This window comes from Stegastes partitus, unplaced genomic scaffold (genome assembly GCF_000690725.1).
Source record: "Stegastes partitus isolate 25-593 unplaced genomic scaffold, Stegastes_partitus-1.0.2 Scaffold962, whole genome shotgun sequence".
Lineage (NCBI taxonomy): Eukaryota > Metazoa > Chordata > Actinopteri > Pomacentridae > Stegastes > Stegastes partitus.
Window position 1 is genome coordinate 232,429 of NW_007578693.1, and position 11,762 is coordinate 244,190.

At 39.4% G+C, this 11,762-nt stretch overlaps 1 protein-coding gene across 1 annotated transcript in view; it reads right to left on the reverse strand.

Moving 5' to 3' along the window:
• Positions 1–11,098, reverse strand: part of sf3b3 (splicing factor 3b, subunit 3) — a 34,545-nt gene extending 23,447 nt beyond the window's left edge. Inside the window, exons 1-15 of the mRNA XM_008294421.1 lie at positions 10,982–11,098; positions 10,232–10,372; positions 9,733–9,888; positions 9,285–9,455; positions 7,516–7,688; positions 7,041–7,182; positions 6,447–6,559; positions 6,004–6,141; positions 5,700–5,803; positions 4,737–4,902; positions 4,538–4,633; positions 3,845–3,917; positions 2,806–2,957; positions 2,256–2,411; positions 1,501–1,656 (exon numbers count right to left, since the gene is read on the reverse strand). Of these exons, the coding sequence (XP_008292643.1) occupies positions 1,501–1,656; positions 2,256–2,411; positions 2,806–2,957; positions 3,845–3,917; positions 4,538–4,633; positions 4,737–4,902; positions 5,700–5,803; positions 6,004–6,141; positions 6,447–6,559; positions 7,041–7,182; positions 7,516–7,688; positions 9,285–9,455; positions 9,733–9,888; positions 10,232–10,301 (1,866 nt within the window). The 5' untranslated portion in view covers positions 10,302–10,372; positions 10,982–11,098. The remainder of the gene's footprint in view (positions 1–1,500; positions 1,657–2,255; positions 2,412–2,805; positions 2,958–3,844; positions 3,918–4,537; positions 4,634–4,736; positions 4,903–5,699; positions 5,804–6,003; positions 6,142–6,446; positions 6,560–7,040; positions 7,183–7,515; positions 7,689–9,284; positions 9,456–9,732; positions 9,889–10,231; positions 10,373–10,981) is intronic.
• Positions 11,099–11,762: the final 664 nt, after the last annotated feature.

An 11,762-nucleotide genomic window follows, 5' to 3' on the forward strand; every position in this document is an offset into this window, starting at 1 on the left:
ATGAAGATCCAGAGGGTTATAAACATAGAAAACAGCCTCACTAAACTGTAAACACAGACATTTAGACCAAAGAGGTTTCTTTTTCATTTAAAGAGGAGTTTACTAAATGGGATTCACAGACATTCACGTGCGGGTGTGCATGTCAGGCTGCAGCACCACGTCCTCAAAATAAATTTTAAAAAGTCAAACAAAATCGTTCTTCAGCCAAATAATTTAGCACGATCTGCCATTTCAGATCACTGCAAGCGGGAGAATCGTGATGAATTGGGAAGACGCGAGGATCATAGGGACTGAGGAGCATAAATACAGGCACTGGATCCAGGAGGCCACTGAAATCAGGAAGCAAGGCTCACACACAATCAATAGAGATGATGGAGCGTTCCTTCTATCCCACACCTGGGACGCTCTGCTCCAGAGACCACCGCGTGGCGATAGGTGTGGCCAAACTGACACACCCACTGGATCTGTCAGATTGGCCACACCTAGGAAAAACAGCTGATAAAGACGCGTCACACATGTCAGATGACACTTCTGAAGAAGGCGACAGATGGAACGCCGTAACATGTCAAGGGACAGCTAACAACTTCATACCATTGTCCTATTACAAAGAAATTCTTAAGTCTACTTGTACTTTGAGGACAAAATGAACATCTTTGCTACATATACTGTAGCTTCTCTCCTCCTGGACATCCCTTTAAAACCACCCAATACCTGAAGGTGTCAAATACCATCGAACACATTTTAGAAACACTTTTTCAAGTCATGCGACTAACCTACTGCCACGACTTGCAGTGAATCTGCATTGCACAATCTGAGTATATTTTTTCACCTTTTACTGAATTCTGAAATCTTACACTTCAATAAACAACTAAATTATTTTTTTAGTGGCCTTATTCTCAGCTTTGCAGCAGCCTGTCAAACTCCAAACCTTTCCAGCATCAAACATAAACACAAATGGTCATGGACCAACAAACACATGTGCAGGCTGATACATTAAACATCAACACTCCTGCAGATACAAACTTCTAACAGAAAAAGTAGCTGCAGGTTAGAGTGAAGCAGAATCCTCTAGTGAACCTTAAAAATAAATATTTTAATGCCAGAGGCTACTTAGTGGGCATCCTTGAGGGCAGTGAAAGTGTTGAGTCAAACTTCATGTTGCATTAAGTTTCCCCCTGAGGAAGAGTTCCTGCTACTTGAAGAAGCACGTACATTACTTATGACTGACCTGAGAGGAAATTTAAAGAACCTAGTGTCGGCTGAAAGTGATTCATATCAGTCACTGAAACAAACTATTTCTGATGCCGTTTCAGTCATTTTCTGATGTAATTCGTTGGCCCCAGAATAAAAGTTATTTGCTGTCATGGAGGTTGCAATTCTGAGGACAGCTGACAGTCTTTGCATTTTTTCCCCCCCAAATCAGATAAATAGAATAAATGTTCTAACATGCCAGGTTGTGACAGGTGTATTTCATTTACAATCGTGTCTCTCTGTTCATACCGAAGGGTCCAGGGAGATGATTCGGACGGTGTTGTCAACCAGTCCAACAGCCAGGAACCGAGAGCGCTGCTCACCAGGTGGAACGTTGGCCAGACTCATGCAAACCACATCAGCGGACATCTCCTTCCTCTCTGTGTACTCGTTCAGCTGGCCGGACTAGAGAAAAACAAAAGCGAGAAAGAGAGCAACAGTATTATTATAGTATTTAACATTAGTTTTATCTGATACTCTTCAGAACAAAAAGAACTACTGAGGTGAAGGTAATGATATTTCATTTTTATAAACTGAGAGGCAATTCAATTGCGCAGACATTTCTGAGACAACAGTTTTGCTAATATTAAGTGTTTGGTCTGTTAATGTCAATATTCTACTGACTACTGGGGGGGAGGGGGTGATGATTAATATTCAAAGCTAAAATACAACAAGTAAAATGTTGAACATGTTTCAGATACACACAATCACTCTGCCCTTACATGTAGTCTACAAAAAGCAGCATATGGGATTTTAAAGCAAACTATTTTTCCACTATTTGAGTTTTATTAACTACCAAAATAACAAACAGTGTTTTCATTTACTATAGTGAGAAACAAAACACCCCAAATGCAAAACAAATGCACTGCTTTTAATCCAGACCACATCTTTTTCTTTTGACAATTAAACCATAAAAAAAAATAAAATAATTTCAGCCATTCTGACCATGTGAAGTATATACACAATATGCCAATGGTATAGAATTAAAATATCTTCTTTCTTACCGGGTCCATCTCAAAGTAGACCAGCTCCCCTCCAGTGAGGGCGATAACGACTTGCCGCTGGTTCACGGCACAGCGGACGATAGTCTTTTTACCAGGAGTCTTCCACTCATTCACACGCTTGTCTGCTCGGATGTGACGGATACCATCTGGGTAAACCTGTTAAAAGGGAGGCAAAGCAGGAGAAATAAGACGGAGAGAGAGACACATTTAAGTACTAGATTGGTTGTTTCTCATTAAAAACTATTATTTCCCTTATTCTATCAATTCTTGGATTCTGTAGTTAATCTTATGAACCCCAAAACACACCAGCAGGTTTGAAGCGTATGTTATTTTGTTAGTCTTCAAAACTTAGGGAAGTAAGTATGCAATGGCTTTGAAGGTACACATTTCAAATCCCCTTCGAACTAATCTTTGCAGTTTTTTTTCTTATCAGTGACATTAGTATTAACTGAAATCATCAAAACTGCTCATATGTAACTGTATCACTTGTGCTTTTGTCTGCAGCATCCACGTGGATGCTTAGATGATGCTGAAGGTACATTTCACCCACCTGCACGAGAGCGTCCTCGCCCAGCAGTGAGCAGGACAGAGTGGGCGTTGTTCCCAGAAACCCAGAATCCGTCACTTCCTCTACAGTCTCTCCGATGGACAGAACCAGAGTAGCGTTGACGAAAGACACGATGATGTAGGCGTCAAACTCGTCTAACGGACAAGGACACACAAAAGAGTAATGATTAGACAAACATTAGTGATGGAGCTGTTCTGAGCCTGAATAGGACAAATAAATGAGCAGGGATAGAGACCGCAAAAACATAAAACGACAGCATAGCAGAGTGAAAGACGTGTAATACAAACCTACTTTAGGCCACATTTAAGTACCATGTTTTGAGCAGGCAAATGGAAGCTTTCACATCCGCTTGATTATTTGCATGTGTTTACATTTTTTATCCTATTTAACACATAATTAAACATTTGGCAGACCATGGCTGGGACTTGCCTTTGCCTCAAAAACAAACAAACAAAAAAAACAAAGCTAAAACAGTACACATCACAAACTACTGTGCACCTCCGAGAAATATAAACTGCACCTGCGGTTTAGTAAAATCCACTTGCTGTATCACTTAAAAGCCAGCAGAGGTCACTGTGTCTGCGGTTTAACAGACACCTGCTGCAATCATTCGTCTAGAAGTTACCTTTATAGTCGTGTCTCACAATTGTTTAAGGTCATGGTAATGTTATTTTCACACTAATTTAGTCATAAGAAAATGAAATTCGGGAAAGTCTGGTGTTCAAATTGATCCATATCTGTTCCATTTAGCACTCACTTTTGTTGTAGGCAAATTCAATTTCTAGTTCAGCTGGATTTAGTCTAAACTTCAGCTAAGTCACTCAGCTGCAAAGTGCCAGAGCAACACTCATTATTATTTCTGCATTAGCCATGTTTGTACACTCAGCAGTATAACAAAAACAAGTGAATAGTGAAATGTATTTACTCAGACAGTCTAAGGATGAACTTTCAAGCCTCTAACTGAAAAGCTGGTGTAAATGAAAGATTAGGAAAAAGCCGTTTGGAGCAGGATCGTTCTTACCTTCGACATGTCTGCGTACTGTCCACACAGCGTTAGGATTACCGGGCAGCTCAGACACAGCCATCTCTGAAACCTGGCAGAGACGAATAGAGAAGGAAACAGAGGGGGAAAAAACAACAATGCTTTGTCAATATGTTGACATTTTCCAACTCATTTTGATCTACTGACAATACCAATATGTGCACATAAACATGTTTTCTATCCAACTGCAGAGTCTCTTCCTTACTAGAATTAACATATTATTATGTTTACTGCTACTATAATGGCCTGATGGCAGTTGCTCACATAAAACACAACGCTTTTCAAACAGTAACATTTACTAACACTTGCCAAATATGTATGCTGTTTTTAGCTTCTCAAATGTGAGGAATGCTGCATGTGTGCATACTAAACTGAATATCTTCGGATTTAGGAATGTTGGTCAGATGAAAAAAACACATCTGAAGATATCATCACGGTCTGTGGAAAATTCTAACAGATATTTCCAAGTCCTTTCTTAACTATTTGACACTGCTTGGTTTTAGAAACTCTGCCTGTAACTCTAAGAAGAAAAAAGAAGACTGGATTGATTATAGTTTTTGAATCCGACTAATCCACCAGACTTTGCATTTGTGCTGAGATCAAGGTGATGGACTGTTCAGTGTGTATTCACAGGAAAGAAATTTAAAAACTCCTCAATTTGTGTGTGTTTACCTCCAATCCGTGCCGAAGGACCCTTAGAGTAGACCTCGGTCCTCGTCCACAGGCTACATACAGCTGAGGTGTGTCTTCATTGGCCAAATCAGCAATCTGTCAGAAAAAAAAGTAGCTGGTGAGCCAGTATGAACATACACTGGAACCGAAACCAGAAACAATTCAAGCCCTTCCTTCTTCCTTCCTCCAACACACCCACCTGACAGGACATGATAGGCGACAGGTTCTCCTGTTCATCCACCAGCACCAGGTTCTTCAGCGGGCGAGGCTGGAAGAAGAAGGTGTCTCCCTCTTCCAACGGCATTGCAGACGAGAACTCAGGCTCTTCGTCATCATCGCCCAAGTGAGCAATTTGGTAAAGGTAACTGAAGTGAAACAAAGACAGACAACATGGGTGAAGCTGCCGTCTTGGCTGATGCACTCGTCGTTGCCCACACACACTGTTACATCAACACAGCACCATAATAAAGACTTCTGTGCCATCTGGAATCCTTATGCTCGACTGACGGATTGTACGGATGCATGTGCCTTTTTCAAAGCTTTCAATCACATCTCAGCAGATAAAATTAGCCTAAATTCACAGGTCAGCTTTACAGAGAGATGTAAAACTAGCCAAAACAACCCTACATTAAAAGCTCTGCCGTTGAGCTTTTTGCTAGCTTAACTCGTGTAATGCTCTCTGCTTGCCAACATGAAACTGCCTCCTCAGGTTTCTAAATCATTGAACAGTAACGCTAGATACTACAGTTAATCAGCAACACACTTTCTGACATGCACATAAAGAATACATGTTTTCCTCGTCGCTTGGAGCTTGTAGAGCAACACTACATCCCACACTCTCCACACTACATTTTAGACAGCGCATTAATGGAGAGTTACAACAAGGTTGCTGACCACCCATTAAGAAACAGCTTGCATGCAGAAATGCAGCTTTTTTAAAGCACTGCAGAGCTTTTCAGTTGTCAAGCACGTCCACTTGAGTGACTTTAATAAGGTTAATGTGACTGAAGTGAGTATTTTCTCACAAAATGGTATTGAATTGGGACTAAATAACACTAAATGTTAAGGATCAGAGAATTGATTAGGATAACCCTACAAAAAACAGAACTACAAATTAATTTCAACAATTTAGAAACCAAGTGATGTACAGTCTGAAACTTACTGGTTTCCAAACTCTGAAGAAACAAACAGGAAGCCAGTCTTCAGGACACACATGGCTGTTGCCACAGGGATTGTGTCGAAGTACTTCAGTCGGATTTCTGTGACCTAAGATGACACAGACATTATTCATAGCATGACGTTTATTTCAAACAAAACAATTCAATTTGGGGGTGCATAGTATATAAATAATACGAACAGAAAACGAGTGGTGTTAAAAGTTTGACATATTTCATAAAGTAAAATCATATTATTAGAATTAATAAGTGACAGATCTTTCAAAAGGCCCACTTTCCATCTGCACTCACCATTTCTTCATCTGTTTCTAGCGTAACTTTAAAGATGTCTCCCTGCTCAGTCTGGGCCAGGAAGAAGAACATGGACTTGGTCTTGTGGGTGGCTGAGCAGACAAATATCATGCCACGCTCTGGGTCATCCAGGTCATTCTGTGGGACGGGGCAGAAGAGAGTAGGTGGAGAAAAAGAAAGCAGAATTAAAATAAACATGCATACAGAGAGGAAAAACTGACAAAGAGTTGAGTGGGTGACTTAAATAATAACCAAACCGCCACATAAACAGGAAAAAACGGTTCCATTTATACTTATTGAATTGCGGCTTAAATCATCATAATCAGGAGAACTGTTGCATATTGAGAAGACGATGTATTAAAACACTGCCATATGATCAGCACATGAAGTCCTGTAGTATAAATATTTGCCTTTCCTGGTGTATTTCTACATATAAGACTCACCCTGCGTCGTGGGATGGGACAACGAATGTCAGGCTGGTCTCCAAAATTCTTGTAAGTGATGTAGTTTTCAGAGCAGATCAGAACTCCGCTGGGACCATCAGAACCACCAGGAACTAGAGAGAGAATATAACAGGATGTGTTTCTATAAAAGTCATGATCTAAGAGAAGGGTTAGCTCTATTTTACAGCTAACAGCTTCCCCTTACTACTCCATCGTGTGCTTTAATGTGTGTTAGTCTTGATAAACTTGTGCTGAGATCAGAGAGGTTGAATCTTTCTCCAGCGTCAGTCAGAGAAGAGACATGACAAACTCATCATATCTACAACACTTGGATGTACGCAATAATCTGCTGTACTCCAACAAGACAATGTGCAATCACCTTACAGCCATGCATGTCAATTTGCTTTTTCTAAAACAAATCTAATGCTATAAAGTTCCATATTTTAAATCTAACTCCAGGACATGTCATTTCCACTGTAGCTACCTGTGTGCAGACTGGTCTTCTTTACAGCCTAATCAATTATGAATTCATGTTAATCAGCTGATAAGTAGTGCAGCTATTGCTTCAGCCCTGATATGTGAAATCAACCTTACCTGTGATGAGGAAATTTCCATGTTCCTCCAAAGCTTCGCTGTACTTGCGCACCACGTGATTCAAGCCGAGATCCAGCTCATAAAAGGTGAGTGTCTGTTGTGTGTTTGCAGCTGCTTCTCCTGTTGGGTCATTGTCAGCTTCCTGGAAAAATTCAACATATCACCAGACAGGATCAGAGGTTGGTACAGTGTCTCCATCATGAGGTTCAATAGGAGTGTGACGGTATCACTTGTGGGCTGTTTTTATAATAATAAAGTGCTCTAACATTTTCTACTATGCTTTACGCTTGACTGCTGAAAATGAAAGCGCATGTTGAGATCAGAGGTGTGAAATCTTTCTCCAGTGACAGTCAGAGAAGAGACATGACAAACTCATCACATCTACAACAGTTTGATTTTTTGCAGGAAAAACTCTCATTTAGCAAAAATCTCTAAACGTTGTTTAATGTCCAACCTTGGTTTATCGTGATCTTACCTCGTAGTCCATTTCTAAGCAGGCAAACATTGGATTTTCAAAGCCGACATCGACTCCGACTACATGGTAGACCAGGGTGTTTGCTTTGTGGGCTTCCAGTGGAGAGGAGATGGTCAGTCTTGCAGCAGCATCTCTGTTCAGAATATAGACCAGCTTCTGTTTCTCTATCGCTCCTGGACAGGTGAAACACGAAACACAAAATATTTAATTTCACTGAACTTGCTTAAATGTAATTCTCACAAACACGGTTTTTCTATAGAAATGAAACAATCCCATTTTAGCAAACAAGACACATAATATATTACTACTGCACCAATATTTAACGTCTGATTATTCCAGAACTCAAAACTGAATTAATCTTTTTTCATCTGGACTGTAAGCAGAATAGTTTAATTCCCATTTTAAGTATGAGCTGCAAATGCAGCAAAAATAGAATTCTAGGAGCTAAAGGTCACACGAATCTGCAGGGGTCAAGCAGTGTAACATAAACGTCCACACAGACATCCATGTGCAGCCCATAATGTGTGACTGTGTGCACTGTGCAAGCCTGATGACTGCACCAGTGCCAGGAGGAACAAACGGTGCTGAAAACAAATTCTTTTTTTTCTTTTTTTTTTTTGAGGAGAGGTTGCGCGCAGAGGTCATCTACACCTTTTTAATTTGTCATTATGAGTTGCAGTGGCCTGATCTTTTAATTTCTCTTCCTCTGTGCCACATTAGCAGAGCTCTGCTTCTTGACTCAAGTTTTAAACAGACCAAATCACAGCACTGCAGCTGCTGATTCTGTCGTCTTCATTCAGATGATTTTTTGTCATGCAACACAAAACAACAAAACATTTCTCGTTCTAGTTTTCCATAATGTCTGAAGAAACACAGTCCAAAAATAATTTCTCAAAACATTAAACATCCATTAATAAGCAAAAAAGAAAGACCTCACTTAAAAAATTATGTAAACTGAAAAATACCATCTGCAGTCAACACAAATAACCTGAGTTGTAATTAAAGTAGCTACTGTGAAACTTTGGAGGTGCTATTCTGTCCATCAACGGTGCCCAAATTCTCCAGAAATCCTGTCCTATGTCCACCCACTGTGCTTGGAACAGGAAGGCAACAAACTCTAGCAATAGGCAATTTCACAGCGCTTGGCACACTTCAGGAACAATCACTGACACGGTGCCACAGCCCAAACTGTAACTATCTGAGATATCCCATAAAAAGCACAAATTCACAGCCTGCTTTTGAGAAAGATCCACAAGAGACCCAGGTGTTTTTCTAGTCGACGTTCAAATTCTGCATCAGTCAGCTCACAGGGGTGAAGAAACCATGAAATGGCCTTACAGCAAACATTACTGATGTGATAGCAATATTATTATGATTTACGCAGCATAAGCACATTAAAGCAGGGTAAAAAGGAATAAAAAGATAAAGATAAAGATAAAGATAAACTTTATTCATCCCGAAGGAAATTGTTTTGCCAGAGTACAGTTAAAGCAAGCAAACAATCCCTCTTTAACCATCCCCGATATCCACATGCCTGTAATTACAATATTCTGTTTATACTCTGATGATTTCCAGTGTCTGCACCACTCTGCCTTTTACTTATCTATATATTAAGTGACCTGAAAATAGAAACCCACTCGACACTGTAATGCAGTCCAATTATAAATGCACTGCAATAAATACTTATGCATAATAAATATCTTTAAAAAGCATGGTGGTTTCCTCATCTGTGTTTAGTACAAACGTATACATTTGATTTTAATTCTTACCTATCATAACAGCTCTGCCTTTTGGGTCGACAGCCAGGAACTGTCCAGGAACAATGCGTCGGCAGCCGCTCTTCCCAAACGTTTCCTGGTGGATCTTCTCAAACATGTTTTTTGATGGATGATACTCCAAGATGACGATACGGCCACTGTCACTACCCACGACAATGTAATCTACAAACACATAGATACATACATACATAAATACAACAACAATACAGGAGTCTATGCTTACACTTCAGTATTTTATTAATCGATGGTCATCTCCATCATCAGATCTCAGGGAAGCAAAGAGAAACCTTCTTCACACAATAAAAGATAATGCAAACACAGCAGCTAATTTATGCAATAAAGACCATTTAATGAAATAAGTACATTTACGAGGTGTACCTTAAAATATATAATCCATGTGTGTCGTCACAAACACGTGCATAAAATCTTGATTACATACCTTTGGTTCCTCCTGTAAGTCTGAAGGCCATCAGGGATCTTATGATGCCGAACACCTCCACTGTGAGAAGAGTGTGCACCTTTCCTGTGTTGGCATCTGGTCGCAATATTTCCAAGATTTTCCCTCTGGAAACAACAATTTCTTGCATCTTGGTTCCTACCAAAGCAGAAACATCTCATTTCAACATTTGTCATATGTCAGATGAGAGTTCTATTCATAAATAAGAGCTTGTATGTCTGTGCTTGCTGCCAACAACTGAAACTGCATAACCTGCAAACCACAGCTGCCATAAAGGATATTTATAGCACTCATGACAAAACTGGCTCAGCCTATTAACATGTCACCTTTGCATCCTGATTACTTAGTTCTTCATGTATTTGTTATAACGACTGCTTGGTTTTAAGCCCTGTATTTTCATGTCTGCTTTGTGCAGCACCTTAAAACTCTATTTTAGAAAGAGCTACCGCACTAAAGTTATCATTAACTGGTGCAAACTCACCTGAGAAGTTTCCATGGATAGCATGGGTGATGCCAGTGGCGCGCTGCAGGGTGATGTTGTAGAGAAACATGGCTCCCGTTTGGTTGGTTCCACACTGTGTTCTTCAGGGGCTGCTATCAGAGCGCTAAGCCCGGCTCAAAGCTAAAAATGAATCAAAAACAGCAGTGCATATGTGTTTATAATTAAAGGAGCTAACAAGTCGCTAAATGCTTTAAATGCAGCTTCAACTTTCAGTGCTGATAAATGAGGTATGTGTTAAAGAGGGCGATTCAAACTGGGCTAAGTTGCACTAAAGAGGGAGTACTATTACGGAACATTTAACTATTTTTCAAACAGTTAAACCATTTAAATTGATGTTATTATAAGGTAGCGGGCGGCTAAAGTGTCCGCTAGTAACTAACTTAAGTGTTTACATGCCAGCGCTGCTAACGTTAGCTAGTTAACTGCACTAAACGTTAGCTTAGCAATGAGGAAATAAAACTTCACTATACTCTATTCTTAGCTCATTTCACTCCTGGTTATAAAGCATGTAGGACAGCGTCTATATTCATTTAACTTTAATTTAGCCCTTTCGGCTCCTGTTAGCTTCTCGTCCACCAGCTCATCAGACTCCATTCATACAAAGCGCCACTTTTGCCGGACGCGTCCTCTATTTTCCCGCTATATCGCTTAATATCGCGCACATTTTGCATTCATACAGTGTTCATTTAATCGCGGACAAAGTGTAGATTTGTAGAATTAAATATTTACCGGAGTGTTAAATGAGATGTTTCAGATTTCAGATGGATAAAGTTTCATTTACACGAACTATTTTCCCTGAAACTCCGGGAAACCAACGATGAGCCGCCGTTGGTGGGTCCTTCGTCGCTACAACGTCGTCAGCAGAGGTGTCCCGCGCGCTGCCTGACAGGAAAACCAGCGTGTAGCTGCGCTGCATGTCCAGCAGATGTCGATAAAAGACCAAAATATTACCAGATGTAATTACAGAGAGACCGATTAGAGGACAGGTCATGTCTTTTAAAACTATTTCTAACCACATTTACTATTTATATTATTATTCTCTTCTTGATGTTTATTATTTCCCATTTATTAACACCATTTAACCTTATTTACTCACATCCGGTTACACATATATCACATTGAATAATACATATATTTTATGCTCTCACTGATGCACTCCATGAATACACTATCATTGTTGTACAGTCAAAGACTGTTTTTTTCTTTGTCATGTCCATTTGTTGTTTTTTTTCTTTATTTGTTTTGAAAACTAAAAGAAATCTAAATTGAAGTAAGATTTAATAAAAATAATTTTTGTTTGTTAGGTTTTTGTTTGTTTGTTTGCTTGTTTTTAAATGCGGCTTTATTTAAGATCCGGCTCATCACTAATTGTGTGACTAGATGTTTCAAATTTATTCACATGACATTTTAATTTAATATAAAATATTTATTATTATTATTATTATTATTATTATTATTATTATTATTATTATTATCTTTAAAGTGTTGGGATCAGGTATATATATTATGT